The 23,414-nt window shown below is 39.8% G+C and overlaps 2 protein-coding genes across 2 annotated transcripts in view; one reads left to right on the top strand and one right to left on the bottom strand.

Annotated features, from left to right (window-relative positions):
• The first annotated feature begins 1,763 nt into the window (after positions 1–1,763).
• Positions 1,764–19,016, top strand: ace (angiotensin I converting enzyme (peptidyl-dipeptidase A) 1). Its single transcript, XM_080873666.1, has 25 exons — positions 1,764–2,424; positions 5,632–5,802; positions 5,892–5,979; positions 6,799–6,942; positions 7,065–7,256; positions 7,642–7,739; positions 7,899–8,068; positions 8,154–8,377; positions 8,661–8,805; positions 9,075–9,173; positions 10,170–10,292; positions 10,393–10,598; positions 10,735–10,871; positions 11,222–11,380; positions 11,756–11,843; positions 12,008–12,151; positions 13,459–13,650; positions 14,055–14,152; positions 14,278–14,450; positions 15,067–15,290; positions 15,382–15,526; positions 15,627–15,725; positions 15,928–16,050; positions 16,210–16,394; positions 17,080–19,016. The coding sequence occupies exons 1-25, from the start codon at positions 2,191–2,193 to the stop codon at positions 17,280–17,282; spliced, it is 3,864 nt and encodes a 1,287-aa protein (XP_080729792.1). The 5' UTR covers positions 1,764–2,190; the 3' UTR covers positions 17,283–19,016.
• Positions 19,017–19,039: 23 nt separating this feature from the next.
• Positions 19,040–23,414, bottom strand: part of itga3b (integrin, alpha 3b) — a 29,050-nt gene continuing 24,675 nt past the window's right edge. The window contains exons 21-26 of the mRNA XM_080873667.1: positions 21,514–21,648; positions 21,128–21,241; positions 20,608–20,706; positions 20,405–20,530; positions 20,173–20,325; positions 19,040–19,180 (exon numbers count right to left, since the gene is read on the bottom strand). Coding sequence (XP_080729793.1) covers positions 20,215–20,325; positions 20,405–20,530; positions 20,608–20,706; positions 21,128–21,241; positions 21,514–21,648 — 585 coding nt within the window. The 3' untranslated portion in view covers positions 19,040–19,180; positions 20,173–20,214. The remainder of the gene's footprint in view (positions 19,181–20,172; positions 20,326–20,404; positions 20,531–20,607; positions 20,707–21,127; positions 21,242–21,513; positions 21,649–23,414) is intronic.

The following is a 23,414-nucleotide window of genomic DNA, read 5'->3' as shown; positions in this document are numbered from 1 at the left end:
ACCTGGTGACACAATGAATGCACCTGCTGGTGCAATACGGTGAGTCACATAGCTACAAGCCTGTAACTCTGCGCAGTATAGGAGGGTGACTGCAGTATGCTTGAAACCATGTTGGAGAGCAGTGAATGCAAACATTTATACAAAGCTAAAATGATTCAGTTAGAACAGTTTATTACTTTTGTTTGTTTAAAATTTGAGGTCAGTTTAAAGCTAAAACTGGTGACAATAAATGAAACCGCAAACCAGTGCTTGGAGAAAGTTAAAGAATATGGTGAACAAAGTGGAACATTGGACTCCTGAAGAGACAGCTATCCAAAGCTCTATGAGGTTTTAATCATGAGGTGATGGAAAACATGACTGTTAATGAGTGTCGGCTTATGTTCGTGCAGCTGTTAACTGTTAACATACCTGATTCATACCCCCATCCTCTCCACACCCTCTCACCCAGCATTACCTCTTTGGCTTCTTCAGCCTTGTGTCATGATCCTGTGTTTTGTCATTGTAGTTTTCAGTTTGGATTTTACATTTGCTTAAATTATGTTTTCATTTTGATCTTGTTAGTTATTAAGTTTTTCCTGCCCATCTGTTTCCCCCCCATGCCTAATCTGCATTTCTATGTTATCTCCCGTGTTTAGTCAGTTTTGTCTTTGTAGTTGCTTTTTTCTGTCAAGTTCATGTGTCTTTGTTTCAGTCTCAGTGTGCTGGTCACTTCCTGTTTTATTTTGATAGTCACGTGTGTGCAGTTAGATTATGTTCAGCTGTGTTCCCCAGGTGTTTCCTCTTTGCCACGATTCCCTTTTGTATATAGATAGTCTGTATCAATCTCTTTCTAGTGTCATAATCTCCTTCATCCCTCTACTGTGTGTTCTGTCAGTTTGTATTCCTGAGTTCCTGTTTTTGTCAGTCTCCTGCATGTTGGATCCTACCCCGTCTTCTTCACACAGCATTAAATGACACTTTGAAGGTCTAATAAAGGCAGTGAAAATACATGTATGTATGTATTGGGCTGTAAACAGGGTTAAGAATGCCAAACATAGTTTTTGTCTTGTTTCTTAGGTATTTATAAGCTGTAGATGATTTCACATTACTCTGCTCATTGAATGCTGTGTGTACTGTAATTTTATTCAAATGGCTTTGTCAGGGAATTACTGTAGCAGCTTGGCTTGGGATGAAGAAAAACTCAGTGAATTTGGTTTGTCTACTCAATTATGGCAGGAACACGTGCACATGGTTCTTATTTTAGAGAAAAGAAATGTCTCAGAATATTTCCCCTTTACTGAATAAGCTTCCACTATTATGGTTTTGCACAAATTGCTCTGACGGTTGCTGTGCAACAGCCAGTGAAATAAGGCTTGTTACATGCTACATTATAGTGGGACTGTACACTTAACTGCAGTTGTGTCGCATAGCCTGAGTGGTGTAAACATCCTCATTCTAGGTAATCTAAACAGTGGCGTTATGAATGTGTGGGAACCAAGAACATAATGATCATGATGCACACTGACCACAATATTCAACTGAAGTTGCTCACCATTTATTTGTTACTTGCTTCCTTTTTCTGCTGATCTCTCAGTCCTTTTCTCCAGAGTCCTGCCATCCCCCCACCCCCCAGCTTCATTCCCTTATCCCCTCTTTCATTTGCCCTGTCTTTATAACTCTCCCTCCTGACTGAGCTAAAGGAGGAAACTGAGAGCAAAGTATGTGGAGTCCCTCCCAGACACTCCACTGCTGGTTAGTGAGGAGCCACTGCCAAGCAGGCAGGCACACTGCACCAGTGTGTCATAGTCTGTATCTCATCTTGCTCTGTTACCGAAACTTCTGATCAGCCAGCCATCCAAATCCTCTCAGGCTGGTGAACAGAAACGGAAACAAGGGAAGGGAGAAAATTACAGAGGAAGGGGGTGTATGGGGTACTTTGTTCAGTGGTGTAAAGTAGTAAGAGGGAAGGCTGCAGGGAAATGTGGGCTGGGTTACACTGGCACTTAAAAAGAAGCTTGCGTTGACTCCTGTGCATTTCACCAGCAGCCAGGCTGGGAGGCAAAGAAGGGACGAGTGAAGGAGTGGATGAGACAACAGCTTCAGGGGGAAGGTGTACTCTCACTTCATTGAAGCAAGTGTATTTTTAGCCCTTCCACTCAACTACTTCACTTCACAGCTTTTTCTTCCACTGTGTCTTGGTGGGGGCTAGCCATGGGTACTGGTTTGGACAGGTTTCTGTGGTCAGTACTGCTGCTGCTGCCAGTCTTTGGGCAATCTGAGGCTCTGCCAGAAAGCTGGCTGCCTGGGGAATATTCAGACACCATCAGTGATGCACAAAGGTTCCTCAGTGACTACAACAGCACTGCCGAGGAGGTGTTTTTCCACAGTGTCTCTGCCAGCTGGAACTACAACACCAACATAACAGACCACAACTCAAAGCTTCAGGTAAGACATCTGCAGTCTCGAGCTCACAAGACAACTCGGTGGCCAACTCTTGCTCTCATGCTGATGTTTCATTGTCCACTGTACATCACTCTTGTCAGTACTAGCATCTTGTCACCAGATGCAGAGTTTGCAGAGTTTTCTGGGGAACTCAGCTCTGCTTGACTTGGAGATTACTACTATTCATCTCTCTCCAGCATTGCATGCTCAGTTTCCTCCCAACGCAGCCAACTCTGCTTGCGCTTTACTGGAAAATAAATGAGATCTGAATGCCTGTGGTGTGAATGTCTTTAAAATATAATTCTAATGGGTCTCGCCTGCTCTTATGTTGGCCTTTTTTCTCGAGTAACTGTTTGCTTTATGATTCTTCTGCTTGAAGTATTTTGTCCTTATGGTAGCACTCTCTACTAAATGTAGTTTTGCACACACCAGTAGTCTTTATAGCCCGTTGTGGCAATATTTGCAGCCAGTAAAATGCCTTTTTAAAGCAATTTCAAAATGTGTTTCTTAGAAGGGAGCTGCGACACGTTAATATCAGATTGCAATTGTTCTAAAACTGCATGTTACCACAGGTTTGAGAGACAGTTGCATTAAAAGCTTAGGGACACGATAAAGCCAGTAAGGCAGCAGAAAAGTACAGTGAGACTGGAGTCAGAAACCAACAAAGCTGCTGCGGTGTGGAAAAATCACACCCATGAAATAGTCAAACATCCAAGTCCTGTTGGACAGCTGTTGAAACAGGAATTTGGTAAACTATCTAGGCTTTGAACACTACTTCCCTGACAAACACACACACAACAGGTGTCCCACACTGAACTCCTTGAACAGGGTCAATCTACAGAATGTGTTTTGTTCCGCAGCCTGCTTTTGTGATGGAAGTTGAAAGACAAGCAGCCTCGCACATGCTGCGCGTGAGCATATTTTCCTCCTCTGAGTTTTTTTTAAAGAAGGATCAAAGTGAATCTGAGCATAGAACTCCATCTAATCTGGTAACCAGTCAGCTTGACAGAGACATTTTGCGATATGGGCTGCTCAGCGAATCTTGTGCAGTTAAATATTTTGAAAAGTTATATTTGCACACTGCTCGTTCACAAAAAGCAAATATGTGCATAAACACACTTTACTTGTTGCTTCAATGGATGCAAAGGTGATTGTCATTGCAAGTTAAACTTTTGTACGTGGAGAGGATCAAATAGGAAAAAAAGTTAGATATCAGCAGATGTCAAAATCAGAGGCTTTGGCATCCATTTCATTACAAACATACAGAGCTTCTTATTTTCAATGCTACTTGTATGTGTTCATATTATAGAAAATGTTGCATAACTTAGTGCACATTTTTCTTCGACATTAGTGTTTTTTGAGATGCAGATGTTTTAAAAATATCTTTAAAAAATTGAAATGTAAAGTCTGTATTTCTGTAATCAGTTTAAATGCTAATAATAGGTGAGACAGCTCATTCCAAAAGGTAAAATTGAATTTAAATTTGTAAACTAATTTATTACTAGTAGAAAATATATAAATGTAGCAGAAATTGAGTGCAAGCTTACAGACAGAAAATGATTGCGAAAAATAGAGATTGAGAGGTAGAGCACAAAGATCAGAGTTAATGCTTCTCAGCCACACCATTTCTTTGTTTTTTTTCCTTCTCCTGCAGCCTGTTATTTTAGGGAAGGCTGCTAAAGAAGCAGATAAGAAAGGCTTACAGTGGAAACATTACTTGTGAGAAGCTACTGTTCTGTCAGCATGTGTGAGGCGCAAATAATGGTTGCATCAATATGCGTGTGCAATTATTTTGTAATCTTTTTCATACTTATAGAAGCTAGTCTGATTTTCTCTACACCTACTACAAATAATAAAAAGCTGCAACACCATTAAAGGAATTCTTTACAAAAAAAATCAGAGGTGCATATAAGATGCACAGTTTATAGAGGAGCAAATGAGTGTTGAATGGCACAGCGGCCTTGAGTGCATCCATTCTTCTGAGGCTTATTGTTCATGACCTATGTCTTCATGATTGCTATAAAAAGAAGCTCTTGACACTTACTGGAGCAGCAGATAAGCATGTGGACTTGAGTAGCTATAGCATTTTTTTCTTTTTAGAGATGTTATCCTTGAACAAGGGTTATTTCACTTAGCACTTGCTCAGTAGATAGGTAGAGCTCTTTATTGCCACCACGGGGAAGATGTATTGTTACAGCTATCAATAAACCAGCAACTTGAAGACATATTCTAGTTACACAGTTACGGGACAAAGACAGAAGGCTGGTAAAACAAATGGTTAAAGAACTGGAAAAATGATGACATTAGATGAAAAAGTAGAAATGATAAAGATTAGCTTAAATCCTTGCATCAAACTCAATGTTCAGCCATCCATCAAATTTCAAGAAATCTGCATGATTCTTTAAGGGAGACTAAATGTAGGCTATTGCTCTTATTTTTACATTTAATTATTTATTTCTAATAGATTGTAAACATAAATATTTATTTATTTTATGTGGGAGTCACTTTTTAGTTCAGGCTCAGTAGTTTGACTGCGTATTTCAGTATGCCACTGTAGTTGTGCTGCTTGGGCAATACATTTTTTTCCGAGGACCCACACGAGAAACTGGGACTGTTATGGAGGGCCACACCGATAAGCCAGACTCAGTCCTACTGAGTTGGCGCAGCCCTCCACAACAGTCCCAGTTTCTCGTGTGGGTCCACGGAAAAATGAATTGCAGACTCATGATGCAAGATGAAGAAAGACACCCGCGTTGCATAAGATATGTTTTACACGGATGCTGGCAGATATATTGCTTTGAAAGTGCACTCTGGTCTATAATAGCAGCTTGTAAAACTGATCCGTCCTTTCATTTTCTGGAGGATGACAGTCTTCACAAAAAACTGGTAATAAGAGTCCAACCCCGTATGACTTTGTGCCAACAGCTAGTTCCTACAGTACAGCTCAACAGAGACTTTCACCAAGTCTGAGTTTTCTCAAGTGTTCACTTATGCTCTTGACAGATATCAATAATTCAAATATTTACAAAAAAAAAGAAAGGAAAAAAAAGAATGATCCTGCACCTTTGGCTTTTTCATGGTTTAAAAAAACACATGCCATAAACATTATTGATAATTATTATTTATTGCTACCTCTTGAGAGACCTATCAATGCACTGTTTAAAATATTTAGTAGCCGTATCATTTACGTCTACCTTGTTTTGTCTTTAGGTAAGTGCATCTCTTGAAGAACAGGCATTCGTGGAGGCATGGGGGATCAAGGCTAAGCAGGTCTTCTCTTCTGGAGTTCTCGACACCCTTCCTGACCCTAAAGACAAAAAATTGATGGAAAAGATCATGCTACTCGGTGCTGCCAACCTTCTCCCGAAAGAAAGAGAGGAGGTTTGTCTGTCAGATATTTAACAAGTCGGTAACCATGTTTGTGACACTGCTAAACTCTTTTGTATCTTTTTAAAAAAAATTCTCTACAGTATAACACCATTCTGAGCACCATGGACAATATTTATTCGACATCTAAGGTGCACCCACAGCCAAACATCAGCTGGAGTCTGGAACCTGGTGAGTTCACTATAATAAATGCTCAGTTTTGAAGATCAAACAAGACAAGCAAATGATATGATGCAAGAATTTTTAAGATGTTCAAGGCGAAACAAGGCAGTGTTAAAGAATATGAACAAGTCAACGATGCCCGGGGAAGAAAACACTTTTAAGCGATTAAGATCTTATCAGCTTTTAAAAGTAGCAGGATGGGGATATTCACTTCAGGGAGGTCTCCGGGGGAAGTGCTGTGGTTATGTTGAGTGAAAATCTAGAGAAAAAACACATGGGTAGCTTTTAACTTCAGCAGTGTTAATTGTGAACAATAGTCCTTTGTGCTTTGCTGGCAAAAACTTCATAAAGTAACAGTGAGGCAAGAGTGCAAAACCAATCAGTTCTGCTACAATTTTTTTGTTTGTATAAGTAAATGCGTTCATTAAGGTGCAGTCCCTGTTATTGGTTTCTTATTCTTGGAAATCATCCGTCTTGGGTTACTCCATGACGCATTCCACTCACAAAAACACTACTGTCTCTATCATAACAAAAACTTCCAGGTGTCGCTTTTCCCTGCCATTTTCTGTGCAGCTCACCTCACCTTTTCCTAACCTTCATTTCCTCTCTCTGGGATTTTGAAGAAAATTGTTGGTTTAAGTAATTGTCAAAATAACACTGAGTTATCACAAGTCTTCCTGCTGTGATAACGCGAGCAGACAGAAATCTAACCACCAGCACATCACCATGTGTTCAGGAAAACCTGAAGCTTTTGAGTGTAATGCACCGGATTATCATCTTCCTGATTGTAACACTTTTTCCACATCTTTTTGCATTTCTATTTTAAAGAGCTCACAAAGATCATGGCTAACTCCAGGAGCTACAAGACGCTGCTGTATGCCTGGGAGGGCTGGCACAATGCGTCAGGCGTGCCACTCAAACAGTACTATCCAAGCTTTGTGGGGCTCAGCAACAAAGCCTCGCGAGCTGATGGTAAGTACTCCTTTCTAGCTGTTGATATCGAGCAGGAGATTCCTAATGGAGGGAAGAAGAAGCAAAGCAGAGTGAGGACACAGAAGTAGAAATGACCACATTAACATTTTTGCCCTGTTCAGGATTTCAGGACACTGGAGATGACTGGCGCTCTTGGTATGAGACTGAAACTTTTAGGCAGGACTTGGAAGAAATCTACAAGACCATTGAGCCGCTCTACCTGAATCTGCATGCCTTTGTGCGCCGCCAGCTCTACAACCAGTATGGCCCCAAATACATCAACCTTAAAGGACCTATCCCTGCTCACTTGCTAGGTAAAATGCATGCAGTATCCATCCAATATGAGCTACATGTACATGCATGCATTACTTAGGAGTTGGTTGGCCAAAAAAATATAGCAAAAAATGAGAAAGGGCAGGGTGGTCTTTAATTTGTAATTTATTACGATGTATTTATTTTTAACATTAATGTCTTTAACATAAACAGTAATTTTTAATCATCTGTAGTAAACACATATGCCATGGCCAATATAAGATCAGAGAATTAGGATGCAGGCACACCATGGGAGTAGTATAATGCTCTTATCTCACTGCTGTGCATAAACATGCTGCAGCAGGCATTTCCTACAGTGCTTGTGAGTGGTCCACAACACAGTAAGTCAGAACTGTTGCTTAAGTGTGTTTTCCTCCTCACCCCCAGGAAATATGTGGGCCCAGACCTGGAACAACATTTATGATATGATGATCCCATTTCCTGACAAACCTAACATTGATGTGACTGATGAAATGGTCAGACAAGTAAGTAGGACGGGAAGCTTTTATGGAACTAGATTAGGTTAAAGGAGGAGGGGAAAGAACGTTCTCTGGTTCTTCCAGACCATCAAGCTTTCACTGCAATTCAAATAATTTTGTCAAACAGCATTAATTGCGACTAGCCTGATTGTTTCCACTTCGCAGGGCTATAACGCCACACACATGTTTCGTGTGGCCGAGGAGTTCTTCACCTCTCTGGGTTTGGAGAGGATGCCTGAGGAGTTCTGGGAGGGATCCATGCTGGTTAAGCCTCAGGGTCGAGAGGTGGTGTGCCACGCGTCTGCCTGGGACTTTTACAATCGCAAGGACTTCAGGTAAAATGAATTTTAGTTGTGCTTCACATATTTTTCATTGCTAATAAAACATAAAATTCTATTCACATTGCATTCCCTATTTAAGAATTAAGCAGTGCACCACAGTCACGATGGAACAGCTCTTCACTGTACACCATGAGATGGGACATATTCAGTATTACCTGCAGTACAAGGACAAGCCTATGGGCTTCCGCAGTGGAGCCAACCCTGGTTTTCACGAGGCTATCGGTGATGTTTTGTCCCTTTCGGTTTCTACGCCCAAGCATCTGGAAACCATTAATCTTCTGGAATCTGTGACATCTGACATCGGTAATAGCATGAACACAGAAATAAAACCTTTCCATACCACCAACATCCCTTCTGGTGGGCTTCAGTACCATAACTAAGAAGGCTTCCGTATAAGGGCATCTTTTAGAAGCAACACTGCAACACTGTGTAATTTATCCCCAAGACTCCAATACCAGAAGTGTAATAAAATCCCGATTTTTATACACTCAGACAACTGAGATGAATTCTTATATCAATATCTTTCTTATCCTATTTGTTTGTTTGTTTGTCTGGTTTTACTAAATGACGCTTTGTGTTTCTCTAGAAACTGACACCAACTACCTGCTAAAAATGGCTCTGGAGAAGATAGCCTTCCTTCCCTTTGGCTACCTTATTGACCTCTGGAGATGGGATGTCTTTAGTGGAAAGACCCCTCCGGAGCGTTACAATGCTGACTGGTGGTATCTCAGGTAGGAGGTTATGCATAGAAACTGTTGTACAAGTTAAAAGAATTGCTTGTGAAATATGTTTGGACAGAATGGTTTTCTTGATAAGCCTATAGTCGAGTAACAAAAGGCATCTTTGGGTGCTAGGCAACCAGCATAGACTCAAGAAAGTTAGTGCTTTATTCATCTTGGAGGGAAACGATTGCCAATTACAATGACTGACATGTGACAAACTGGTAATTATTAGAGCAGGGGTCTTGCTGGATTAACCTGTCTCTTATTTCTTTTAACAGAACAAAATATCAAGGCATCTGCCCACCCACCAGGCGTACAGAGGAGCACTTTGATGCTGGGGCAAAATACCACATCCCTGGGAACACGCCGTACATCAGGTAAGCATCCTGTGATGGAGACGATTGATTGGATTATTGATATTTTCAGGACAGCCATCTGTAAAGCACGATAGAGGCTCTGTCATGGTTTGGGGCTGGATTTCAGCCAGTCTGACAAGGAGATCTTGTCAGTATTATTGGAATTGTGAAATCTTTAATCCACCGTGTAATATTATGTTATAGATTTGCAATGACTTACATTTTCAGCATGACAGTGATCCCAAACACACTGCCAGTACATTAAAAGTGTACCGGGATAGAAAAAAACCACAACATGGAACAAGATCAGTCATGGATCGGCCTCCCCAGAGTCCGGACATGAACATTATTGAAGCAGAGTAGGATCATCTATACAGAGAACAGAACAAAAGGCGGCCAACATCCAAAAAGGAGCTTTGAATGTCTCTCAAGAAGAAGTTTGGAGAACTATTCCTGAAGACTTCTGTGTTCAGGCTGTGTTGAAGAATAAAGACGATCATATTAAATATTGACTTTCATTGTTCGAATCACACAAACTATGTTTTTGCCTTGTGTGCTGCATTTCCATGTGTGCAGACTTTGCACAGTACTGTATTAGTGCCTTAATAATAGGTATTGTGTGAAGGGCAACTCTGTGGCTGAAGTAAAGGCAGTGAACATGCAACAATGCCTGACAAGCTGAAAGTATGGTATTGTGTGCGGTACTTTCTTGCGGTTTTAAAACAATACTACGGGCCTACAATAGCAGGAAATGTAGCAGAAGCTGGGGTGGTATGAGAAAATCCTCTGACTCCATCTGGTTTCATTTAGGAGATGGAAATAAAAATCACAGACACAGTTACTTTAACAGAAAAAGATTGCAGAGCTTTCATATGTGTGGCCTCAAACACATAATTTACATAATTCGTATCCTCTAAATAGTCATTATTTTCTGTCATTTAATTTTTTTTTCTTTTACCTTGTTTGGTATACGACCTTCATTTGCAAAAGTTAAAGCTTTTCTTTTCCCCCCTGCAGATATTTTGTCAGTTTCATCCTTCAGTTCCAGTTTCATGAAAAACTTTGCGAAGCAGCCAAGCACACAGGTCCCTTGCACACATGTGACATCTACCGGTCTGCGGAGGCGGGAGCCATTTTAAAGTGAGCTGATTATACCTTCAAGTTAAATACCAGGATTATAATTAATGGCTTATGAAGGAAAAAATAAAGATGCAATGCAATTTCACTCTTATCCCTCCAGGAAAGTCCTTCAGGCCGGCTCATCTGAAAGCTGGCCAGTTGTGCTCCAAGATGCTATAGGCACTAATAAATTAAATGCCAGCTCACTCATGAAGTACTTTGAGCCAATTATTGAGTGGTTGAACAAGCAAAATGTGAATGAGACGTTGGGATGGCCAGACTTCAACTGGGTCCCACCTATGCCTGAAGGCTACCCAGAAGATATCGGTAAGTTACCGGATTGAGCACAACAAAGATTATTTACATCTTATAAATGTCATCACAAGTGGCAGCATTAGAAACATATGAAACATTAGTTCGGTGACTTATTTTTAACTGACTTTCTTTTTTCCTGTTTACACAGACAAGAACACAGATGAGCTTGATGCGCAGAAGCTTCTGGAAGAGTACAACAGTACAGCTGAGGTGGTATGGAATGCATACACTGAGGCCTCCTGGAAGTACAACACCGACATCAATGAAGCCAATAAGCAGGCAATGGTGAGGCCCACTGACCAACCAGCTCAAAGGAGATTACCTTAACCATGCTCAAGCACCAGCTCTGCTCATAGTTTTGCTGAATCAATAAAATGAATTTTCTTGATCAAACTGTGTCAATGAATCAATAACTGATTGAGTTAATGTGTCACTAATAAATGCATGTGTGCATGATTCTAATTACCTACACACTGGTCCATCCATCCATCTGTCCATCCATTTGTTGATCTGTCCGTCCATCCATCCATCCATCCATCCATCCATCCATCCATCCATCCATCCATCCTGCTTTCATTGGCATATAATGAAAATTGTTTAATATAAAATAAATGCTATTCATTATTCTTCCTTAGCTTGAAAAGAACCTGGAGATGTCAGCACACACCTTGAAGTATGGACTGCAGGCCCGTCAATACGACACCACTGACTTCCAAGATGGCTCGGTCAAACGCATCATTAAAAAACTCAGTGACATCGAGAGGGCTGCGCTCCCCTCTGCAGAACTGGAAGAGGTGTGAAGGAAATTCCTGTGTGAGAGTATTCAGAGCTGCTTGCTTGATGTTTAAAACACCTCTAAGTGTTCCTCAACAACGATGGACATGCAAAAGGGAGGGAGAATATAAGCTACCGCAATCAGAGACTATACATGAAATATATTTAAAGGAATGTCTCTTTGTTTTGACCCCACTTGCACCAATGTGAATATGTTGGCATTGTTTTAGGAAGGTGCAAATAACCCTACTCTATTCTAAAAGAAATGCATTTATCTGATGAGGTCTTGGCTCCAGAGCAGCTGTAGAAATCTGTCAGATACATTTAATAAATGTCACAACCTGCTAATAATTTCACTTGGATCAAAAGTAGTTTTTTTTTTTTTACCTTTTTAGTACAATACGCTCCTGTCCAACATGGAGACCAAGTACAGCGTGGCTGAGGTCTGCAGAGAGAATAATGAATGCCTCCCTCTGGATCCAGGTATGACTATGGAAAAAATGCTGCAGATTGACTTCCAGATAAATAATGGCTTTTGGTAGCTGATACACGTGATAAGGCTAAATAGTACAATTATTATCACACTGCCTTAGAGAGTATACAGTGAGCAAAGTTTGCATGATGAAATATTTTAAAATCTGTTTCAGATCTCCAGAAGATCATGGCAGAGTCCAGGGATTACGATGAGCTGCTATTTGCCTGGAAAGGATGGCGAGATGCTGCTGGCAAAGTACTCCGTCAGGATTATAAGAGATATGTTGAACTGGCCAACAAAGCTGCCACACTAAATGGTATGACATTTAAATGTAATTTTACTCCTACTGTGAGATTCTTCATTAATCTGTCCTGCTGGAAAACTTTCAAAAGTTTGGCCTTGATGGAGACAGCAGTTATAGAACAGATTTTTTTTCAGATGCATGGCAGTCAAAGTGTGGTTAATATAAATAAGTGGAGTCAAGGAACTGCTTTAGTCAGTCCATCATATTTATACTCACCAGATACTTTGTTAGGTTCCGAGTTCAACCCCCTTTTGCATTCAGAGCTGCCTCCTCGGCAGAGATTCAACAAAGTGCTAGAAACATTCCTCAGAGAGGCATTTCACCCAGAGAACTGCTGCTTTTATTCTCTATAAAACTCAGAGATGGTTGTGTGGGAAATATCCAGTAGGTCAGCAGTTTCATAAATACTACAACATTGAAAACTCACTCATATCACCTCTCTTCTTCATTTAGATGCTCAGTTTAAACTTAAACAGGCCGTCTTGATCATGTCTTTATGAACTGCTGCCATATTTCCCAGAGGAACCCACCCGAGGGATTAATAAAGTTCTATCTAATCTAATCTAATCTAATATGACTGGCTGATGTGATTAAGCGCTTGCATTAATGAGCAGCTGAACAAGTGTGTCTAACAAAGTGTGTGTGTACATATACAGTATCTCCAAAGTGACAGAGCTGTGTGTACACACAGGGTATTTGGCTGATGGTATATCTAAACAATGAGGACATATAAGGATTTGCAGTAAACTGTCGCACACAGATTCACATTTTATCAAGACCAGGAGTTAAATCATTTGCTCCACAGCACTTATCCTCAGCCAGAGTCCTAAGCTTCATCACACCCAAGGTTTTTCTTTTTCTTTACCTAAAAGTTTTAAAATTTTAAACAATTTGTCTTTTAAAATATTGTCCTGTCAGGTATTTTATCAAAGAGATTTTTCCATTTTGCAGTGACACAGCAGAATGTATTATCACACCAGGCGGCTGACGTTATATAGTAATAAAAACACACTTTATCTTATATAGAGTTTAAGATTACACATTACTTGTCAGTGTTTAGGAAATGAAGACCTAATAAAAAGATATCTGCTATACAGTCAGCAGATTTGAACTATATATACTGTTAATTATTTACTAAAAATTGTTGGATTATGCAACATGCTAGGTGAATGTTTTACTCTCAAATAAACAGCAGCCTTTTTCTGACACCCCAGTAATATGAAATAAATCACTTCTCCAAATCAAAACACTTTACATGATGATGTTTAAAGTATTCCTCTGATTAGTATTAAGGTGTTTCTCTCTGGCATTCTCTGTAGGTCACTCTGATAATGGAGCTTTCTGGCGTTCCCTGTATGAAACGCCTACCTTTGAAGAAGATCTGGAGACTCTGTGGAAGGAGCTGGAGCCACTCTATCTAAACTTGCATGCTTATGTTCGAAGGGGTCTATACAATAAGTATGGCTCCAACTATATCAACCTAAAGGGGCCTATTCCTGCTCATTTACTTGGTAAGTAATGCGATTTGACTGCACTCGAGGCTCTATGTGGACTTCAGATATTTAGTTTTTTTGATGATAGCAAGGTCACAGGACAGAACCACTTTTCAGCCAGCGTTTCACTTTGGAATCCCAAGTATTCTAACACTATAGACACAACTCTCCTTTTATGTCTGAGAGTAGCCCCTTCATATTCTGTCGTTGACTGTAGAAGCGTTTGGATTTAGCCAAGATTTAATTTGCTTTCAGGGGCATCAAGCGTGAGATTGTGTGTGACAGTTCCACATGGTCAGGGATTGGAGCGACTCACAGTCCTAAATCCCACTTGGTTAAACACTGGCACAGCCGATGACCTTCTACCTGACTTCTTAAGACTAAAAATATGGAACATGAGTACTGTTTTTTCTCTTTTTCAGGCAACATGTGGGCACAGACGTGGTCTGGCATAATGGATTTGGTCATACCCTACCCAGACGCTACACAGGTTGACGCCACCCCAGCCATGGTGCAGCAGGTGAATCGATGCATGAACCAGCCGTTGCTTTAAAGCCATTACTGCACACTTCCAAATCCAAGGAAGCATGCAGAAAACATATGCAAGCATCTTTTCTTACAGTCTTTCTCATTTCTCTCACTCAGGGATGGGATGCCATCAGAATGTTTCAGGAATCTGACAAATTTTTCACCTCACTTGGTTTGGAGCCAATGCCGCCGGAATTCTGGAACAAATCTATGCTGGAGAAGCCGTCTGATGGACGCCAGGTGGTGTGCCACGCCTCTGCGTGGGACTTCTATAACCGAAAAGACTTCAGGTTGAGCCTAACCTTTTTCCCCTTCAAGCTAGAATCAAGAGACACGTAGCAGCCTGGAAGCCTTACCAAAATCTTACAGAATATCAGTAAAATCTCAGAATCTTTATATGATACTTAACAAAGGCACTCCCTGAAGAAGCCTGATAATGAAATGGGATGGCATGTACGAAAAACTTTTATAGTCTTCTTCTTTTCACGCATGTTCAGCTAATGTAAGAGCCTCATTTGCTTTCTGTTCACTAATATGGTTGGTTTAGAATCAGCAACTGCCCTAACATGCTGCTCCACTGTGGCATCCACCTCAAATCTTCTCCAACCCTTGATCATTTCTAATATAATTTCCAAACTGTTGGAGATTATATTATATGTCTCCTTCCTGTTGGGCTGCCACAGTTTGTCCTCAAAGAAAAACTATTGGCTCTGAGAAGGCAAAGATAGGCATGGCTAAGTAAAAGGGTATTTTTGTATTACTTTGGATATTGTTTTAGCAGAACATATAAACTATATATGTTTACTATGTCTATTATTAGTATTATTTGTGTGAGGTGGAGTCATGAGTTTGTCTTTGAAACATTTTCATAATTTGCTCTAATGATTTCTTTGGTTGCTTCTCCAGGATCAAGCAGTGCACTGTTGTCACAATGGATGACCTGATCACCGTGCACCACGAGATGGGCCACATTCAGTATTTCCTGCAGTACAAAAACCAGCCCGTGTCCTTCCGTGACGGAGCCAACCCCGGCTTTCATGAGGCCATTGGAGATGTACTTGCCTTGTCTGTGTCGACACCCAAACATCTGCAGAGCATCGGCCTCCTGGACAAGGTTGAGAACAACTATGGTGAGTGATGTTTGCAACAAAAGCAAAATCTTTGAATGCATGTTGCTGTATTACAGCATATGATTTTGGCATTGATAAACACCTCATTTAGAGAGTGACATCAACTTCCTGATGAGCATTGCACTTGACAAGATTGCCTTCCTACCTTTCGGCTACCTGATGGACCAATGGAGGTGGAAGGTGTTTGATGGACGCATCCCACACACCGAGTACAATAAAGAATGGTGGAACCTCAGGTAAAGTTTATATCACAGAAATTGCATTTATTGCATTCATAGATGATGATTCACTAAGGAATTATAACAAGCATGCATGCCTCTTTTCTTTGTATTGCAGATTGAAGTACCAGGGATTGTGCCCACCTGTAACACGCACTGAGGAGGACTTTGACCCAGGTGCAAAGTTCCACATCCCAGCTAACGTTCCCTACGTCAGGTAAGGCTTTCTGATTCTCAAGAACAAACGCATGTGATATTTTATCACCGATAAGTGATAAATGATTCCATACTCATCACCTCATCATGATTGATAAGATAAATATGCTGTGGAACACAACACGATCTTACTATTGTGCAGTAGCACAACTGTACACTGAGCATAGTGCTGACCCTACTTTTTTTTTATCATCTTCAATCAGGTATTTTGTCAGCTTCGTCATCCAGTTTCAGTTCCACAAAGCTCTGTGTAATGCTGCCAAGCATAATGGACCTTTATACACTTGTGACATCTACCAATCCAAAGAAGCTGGAAAGCTCTTAGGGTTAGTACGCACACTTACACACACGCAAGTGGAGATGCTCATATGTATGCTATTTTTTTGTTTTCAGCACTGGCAGTTTAATTGTTTATCCGAGAAATCCTTATTAGTTATCCTAGTCTTCTCTGACCTTCTCTCTAACCTTTCTATTGCTGTTTTCAGTGATGTAATGAAGCTGGGCTTCAGCAAGCCCTGGCCTGAGGCTATGGCTATGATCACTGGCGAGTCCAAAATGAGTGCCCAGCCACTCATGGAGTACTTCCAACCTCTCATTGAATGGCTTGAGAAGGAGAACAGCAAGAACAATGATGTTCGCGGGTGGCCAGATTACGACTGGAAGCCTTTTAGTATGTTAACAGAAACACATACATGTATTCACTCATCAAAACTTTGCTAATAAGTTTTCCATAGTCAAGGCCAAACGTTTCTGAACACCTACTCTGAAAAAAAAAGAAACACACATGGGAATTCTTTGTGTGTGTGTTTCTCCTCTGCTGCAGCTGAAATGAATCTCCTACTCATTTTGTTTTACAATGCACACACTCTGACTGAATTGATAAAAACATTACTAAGAAAGTGAAAGAAAGGCCCTGGTTGGAGAGATTAAATTATGAAACCAATAACTAGATGCAAAACTAAATTAATTAGTATGGAAATGATTTTTAATGCTTTTTAAAAGTATTAATTTCATTATTATCTTTCATTATTATTATCTGAAACTAGTACCGACACAGAAATGTTGTTACACATGTGCATTGTTACTCACAGAACAACAGCAGTTTTCTAATTAAGACATATCAACCTGCGCCACCTCTTGGTATGAAGAGGAATAGCTCTTGTAAATACCTAGCTACTGCTGGGCCTCTTGTTGAAGCAGCTTTTACTGATCTCTGTAGATGGAAACGTTTCTTCCCCATTGCTTTCCAAAATAAGCACAAGAAGAAGCCATTTGAAAATAACTGCACACGTACCCTTTATGTTTTAATTGTTGAGTGAAAAACAACCATTTAAACATGTTTGTATCCCCAACAGGTGAATCTCCAACAGGTGAAGCTAAAACAGTGGATTTCCTGGGTTTAAATGTGAACAGGTCAGCTGCCACAGTCGGCCAGTGGATCCTGTTGGCCCTCGGCATGCTGCTATTGGTGGTCACCATCCTTATGGCCTACATGTACAGGAAGGCAAGAAAGCCTGAAAAGTCCTTGTCTACTATGGAGCTGAAGCAAAAAGATTAGCCATGTTTGAAGACTGAACGACGAGAGTGAAGCCTGACTTACTGTAGCTGGCACAATACCAACCTCAATGTGAACATCAGTGTTTTTTGTGTACTGCACAACATCTGAACAAATTTGCTCCTCATGTTTTGTCTGCCTACCAAGTTTTGCATATTTATTGTATACACAAAAACACAAAATTCCTTACTTGCCTATGCAAAAGAACACATGCAATTTGTTTTTGTAATTTATTTGTAAGCTTTGATGTTAAAGAAGGAAGAGTTTTAAAATGAAAAAATGAAAATTTGTAAAGTCATTCATTGTGTAAGTGTTTCTGAATATTTGATTTTTTTCTAATAAGTTGAATCCTCAGCATTTCTACAATAAAGACATTAAATATTTATTCTGCCTCTGGAGACGTGACATGAATGAATTACAAAAGTTATTAAAAACAATTTCATTACAATAAAAAAAATGCACAGTAACATAAAAAAGGCAACACCACACGATGAAAAAAAAAAAGAGCTTGTGCACTGTTTTCAGCCCTTCCCTCTTTACTCACAGAGTCAATACAACCTCTTTAGTGGCTACAGTTGCACAACAGAACACAGTACCTGCAGGCTCTCAGGTAACACAGACTGGAGCAGTAAAGCAACACTTAGTCTCATCAGAGACTGTTTAATAACAGGCTTATAACAGCAGTCTATCATTACAGGTTTACCTTAACGGGGGCCACAGAGGCCTAGAAACAATCCAAGAGAAGGCTTACTGTCTTTTAAAAATACAAAGCTCAGTGACAGTGAGAAAACAAATTCATTAAAACAGTCAATTTAACGCAACTTGTTACTATATACAATTTATACGTACCTATGTATACTGGATCGTAAAGTCTCCACAAAGACATCATCCTACTAAACTAATCCAGTGTTGTGACTCCCTGTATGACATTCTTTAGATATGTATGTTAATGTATTAGCCTAAGATGATGTAATAAATAATACTCCCTGACTAAATCAACACACAGCTATTGCTTTTCAACTTGTTACAAACCTGCTTTCGGCGTACACTGCTGTGGAATTCAATGCAGGAAATTACAGTGCATCCGCTGGGGCTGTTTATGCATTTGAGGCTAGCGCCAAAACCATTCCAACGCAAAGTCAGGGTACATTTGATGTGAACATTCACTCATAAGAGAGCGGCTGCTGGTCATTATGTTCTAAGTGTAGGGGTTGAAAATGATCTATAAATCAGCTTATCTTGAATTAAATCCCTAACAGAGTCACTGACTCCTGACCACAAAGTGATAGAAGCAGAAAGGACATTTACAATCACAGATTAGATATATACACTCAGATTAGATATGGAAATAGGCACGGTGTGAAACAGCACAACAAATGACCAGCAACATTTCTCAGAAATTTTAGGGAAAAAAAAGATATAAAAAAATACACATACAGAAAAAAAAATTCAGTACATTAGCTCCTACAACACAATCAAAACCAGTTACTTTTGTATGCGACACAGCTTCTAATGTACAAAGTACATGCACATTCACAAGCGCTTAACAAGTTACAATCTCTGGAACAAAATGTTCAGTGTATTGCACAAAAAAAGAGTCTATAAAAAATAAAACCATTAAAAAAAATGAATGCACCATCCACAGTTGGTCCATGTTGGTCCACGTGGCTCAGTCTAGCCCAGGGTTTTTTGGCCTCTTGACACTGAGCAGTTCAGGGTTTAAAACAAAGGCCTCAGTAGTAGTAATGCTGCATCTCTGTCCAACTTGTGATCCAATACTTTTTCTGTGGCTCCTCGGGCTGAAACCCCAGATTGAACTGATAACGCTCAGCCCTGCGAATTTTCACTCCCTGGTGTTTTGGCATTATTCTGTAGTAGATGGCTCGCTTGAAGAAGCCAAGCTAGCAGGAAAAAAAAAGAAAGGAAGAAGGTGACATTAAAAAGTTTGAGAGCTGAGTTTTTTAATGGCTTAAGAAGAAGATTTAGGATTTAGAAGCTGAGTAGATTCACGCTGACAGAGACAGAAATACGCACTACCCTGCTGATTAAGGGAGGATTCACATATGTGTGTTCCTTTAAGGTATATCCTCTTATACAGATACCTCGGAAGTCAGATGTCAATCCTTGGGAGTGATGTCACTTCCAAGGTGACTGCATTCCAGTTGTAAAGTTGTAAAAGCACGTAAAAAATGTTTTTGTTCTGCTTCTTAGCAAGGTAGAGCCATTCATTCATTTATTTAACCAGTCATAAATACACAACGGTGGCAGCAGAGATCAAATGTTTTACATTTTTGCTACTGTTTTTCTTCACTGCCACCATCTTGTCAAGTTAGGGTTGGCTACTTTGGTGTGTGTTCCAGATGAAAATTCTAACTGGGAACTCTGAAATTCCGTCTTCCAACTTAATCTGGAATGCACTAAGAGTTGCTGGTGCAATCATCGATGTGGCATCAACCAATCAGTCCCAAGGTGAGCTAACAGAGCTTGAATGAGCATTTAAACAAGCTAGCTGTCTGTTAGCTCTCTTTGTTCATATGCTACATGGTGATTATTTATAGCAAGCATAAATGTCACCAGTTTCAAGCCAAACAAAAAGCTGTGCAAGCAACTTCCATCTCTCTTAATAACATTATTATTTTTATTATTATAACATTATTTTTCTCAAGTATTCAGCAAAAGCAGCGCAAGGAAAGCCAGGCAGTGTATATATGTATATGTGAATCCTCCCCAAGATGGAAAAGAAGCAGTGAAAAAAAGTTAGCCATACAGAGATCAACAGTGCAGTGTTAGCCTGCAAGGAAAGCAGTCGAAGTGGTTAGTTGAATCACATCCCAAGCTCGGTGCTGTCACTGACAGCATCTACAGAAAAATCCTTTCAAAGGGGTGTTTTTACCCAAAAGCCCCAATGGTGTATGCTGTTGGGAGACATGGGGCCTCAGTAGTCCTCAGTTAGCCTCTCTGTCTCAGAGGGCTGGATCTTCATCTCAGCCTTCTGGGCCTTGGCCTCATACATCTCCCTCCTGCTGGCTCTCTGGAAGAAGCCACACTGGAGGAAGGCGCATGAATCCTGGGGTTAGACTAAGGTGTCAAAACAGAGGTTAAAGCTCAATAAAACACAATCTCACCTTCCATAGTATAAGAATGATGATTCCTAGCAGTGCAATTCCTGCTACAGCTGCAGAGATGATGATCCACAGGGGAAGCTCATAGGGCGTCTCCACCCTTTCCTCTGGTTCTATTTGTACTTTGAACTACAAGAAAAGTGAAGAACGTAATATATTATCATATCATAAGCATCATTTTAATTCCTGCCATCATCATCACATACCAAGGCCGTCTGACTCTCCATCTTGATGTTTGATTGATTATTAATAAGCTTCAGTGTGGCTTGGCCTTTAACTTCAACTACAAATGCATCAGAATAGTCCTGTAGGCACACACAGACACAACATCAGAACATTTTCCCAAATGTCAGGGCATAAACAGTAAAATAGGATTGTTATTTCAATCTGCACTTATTTATATTTGGTCATATAGCTCTTTTCTAGAATAAACTCCTTCCACATGTGTACAAGGAAAGCATGAGTGGGTAGGAAGCACCTTCCTGCCCTTCTATTTGCACACATGGAAACCCTGAGGCACGGACATGCCAGAGAAGAACACAGACAGCAGATATCACAGTGATCAAGAGAGACACAGCATGAATAGAAGACAACGTGTTTAAGTGTGAAGAAGCTTACACAGCACCTTGCCAAGTGAGTTTTTGGCCTACCAGATCTAACAGCACACTTGATATATAATTAAAAAATCTCCATGAATCTACAATATATATTAGCTGGGGAGCTCACCTCTAACATTGTACTATTCCACAACCGGGATCGGACATAAATCGTGGCTGAATTCGAAACATTGAGCAGCGGGCAGGTAAACGTCACACACTTTGCTGTCCCCTTGGAGCAATCCTTTAACAGGCCATAAGAAAGAAACTCTATTAGAGAGTGAACAGATACTGACAGTTAAGACTAGATTTAAAAAGAAAAATCCTATTATCTACAATGGATGACTCAATTTGTATATTAAATGTTAATGCTACTGACGTTGGTATTTGCCACAGTGTGAGGTTGTCAGTCCACTTATTTTGAAAGATATTAAATTCTGTACACAAGACTCCTCACATACAAATGTCACACATATACGCATGATTATGTTAAGGGAATATAAAGCTAGGACTTACCAACTGGTACCTCTTTTTGGGAGTAGAAGACAGTGTGACTGCTGCCTGTGGCTCAATAATATTTGAATGGGTCACGTCATTCTCACCTTTAACTCTAATCTGTCGCTTAGTACGCTTAGGTCTTCTCTCTGACAACTGCAAGATGGGAGAAAAAAAAGAAGAAAGAAAAAGGAAGAAAAAAGAGGAAAAAGAGGAGACAGAGACATTACATCAGAGGGTTAATTACTGGTTTGATAAAGACATTATTACATTTTTCTCAGAATAGCATTGTCATTTCAGCTGTCTATATATAGGCTGCATACACTATGGCTTTCTATTTTGGGGCTTTGTGAGGTCTGTGTGTGGCGACAGATGTTTTTTTCCAAAATGTATTTCTGAACAGTGGTTTGGCATTAAGACCATTTTCACACCACTTTTCTAAAATTGACATTTATTCACACTGCGCTGACTTGAGTTTATGCTGACATCGGCTTGAGCAACACTCGTAACAAGTTGATGACCCACCTAGCTTAATGAATTCATGCTAATGAATTTCTCAAAGGTTGATATTTGAGAAATTGTATTTAGAGGTAAGGTTCATGGGTTTAAAATATATCTCACAGTTTATGGTTCAGTACCTGATGTTTGTTTAAAAAATGTAATGATAAGCCTTGGCTGTACTTTCTGTTTAGTGCTAATGAGTAAAAGCTAGCATGCTAATGTGCTAAATAAAGATGGTAAGTGAATTAAACATAAGCACTTTAGCTTATTTGGATGCTGATGGAATTTAACTCAGAGTATATGTCATATATTTACCTTTAAACTGCTGTTTAATTCTCTGCGTCTTTTGACACTGCCAAAGAGACTATGGAGTCCTCCTTGTTTAGATACCGCAGTCGTTGGTCAAACTATTCTTGACACTGTCACTTCTGTTCTAAACTGAAACCTAAACAATGGCTGAATGAAACTGTTCGCAGTGTCAGATGAGACCGCAGGAAAACAGAACATCAATAGCAAAAGGTAAAGTACAACTGTTTTTTGATATTCTTAAGGAAAACTTCACGTTGTTATCAAAGACCTGTAAAAGCTGAAAAAAACCAAGCAGATAATATTTTTAACAACTGTCACAGACGCTTAGTGAAATTAACTCTTTGATTAAAATCCCTCAACTTACTTAACTCATGACATGTTTCAATGAGGTACATCGTTTTTTTTGGGTTTTTTTCAGTTTCAGTGATTGCTATGTGGAGTTCCCCAAGGTTCGATTCTGGGGCCAGGCTTGTTTTTTTACCTTTACAATTTACCCCTAGGATCCATTTTAAAAAGACATGGCAGTTCTTTACACTTTTATATTGATGATCATCAAATTTACCTACCCTAAAAAGGTCTTTAAAAAACACAGAGTGTTTCAGGGACATCAAACCCCTTGATGGCTCTATATTTTTAAATATTCAATGACAGAAAAACTGAGGTTGTGATACTTAAACCCAGTGATGCTGGCATTGCCTCAAAATTGGGCTCTGTGGAACCTTATATTAAACCCACTGTAATCAACTTTGGAGTTCAAGTGAACTGTGATTTTAAACTGGATAAACATATATCCATAAATATACAGCTTTATCCATCGTCAGATCACTTAGTGATTTTGAGAGTTATAGAAGTGTTTATTTGTATGTAAAGCGTATATATTTTAATTATGTTCTTACTGTGTGAAATTAATATTTTTGGTCAGTTTTTTAATGTGTTTTATAAATAAGGTTGCATCAGACTGAACTGGATTGAAAGTACAGCTAGCCTCTCTGTATGGCTTCACAGAGAGGCTAGCACAGATGTTGACTCATTTTTATGTGACGCTCAAGTTTTTGAATGTCTTAAAAGTTTGATTTGTGTATTTTTTGTTGCTGTTAAGTTTTTGTTTTTGG

Source organism: Rhamphochromis sp. 'chilingali' (genome assembly GCF_963969265.1).
Source record: "Rhamphochromis sp. 'chilingali' genome assembly, chromosome: 22".
NCBI lineage: Eukaryota > Metazoa > Chordata > Actinopteri > Cichliformes > Cichlidae > Rhamphochromis > Rhamphochromis sp. 'chilingali'.
Note: the sequence above shows the minus strand (reverse complement) of the source record. Positions and strands in the feature narration are given on the sequence as shown.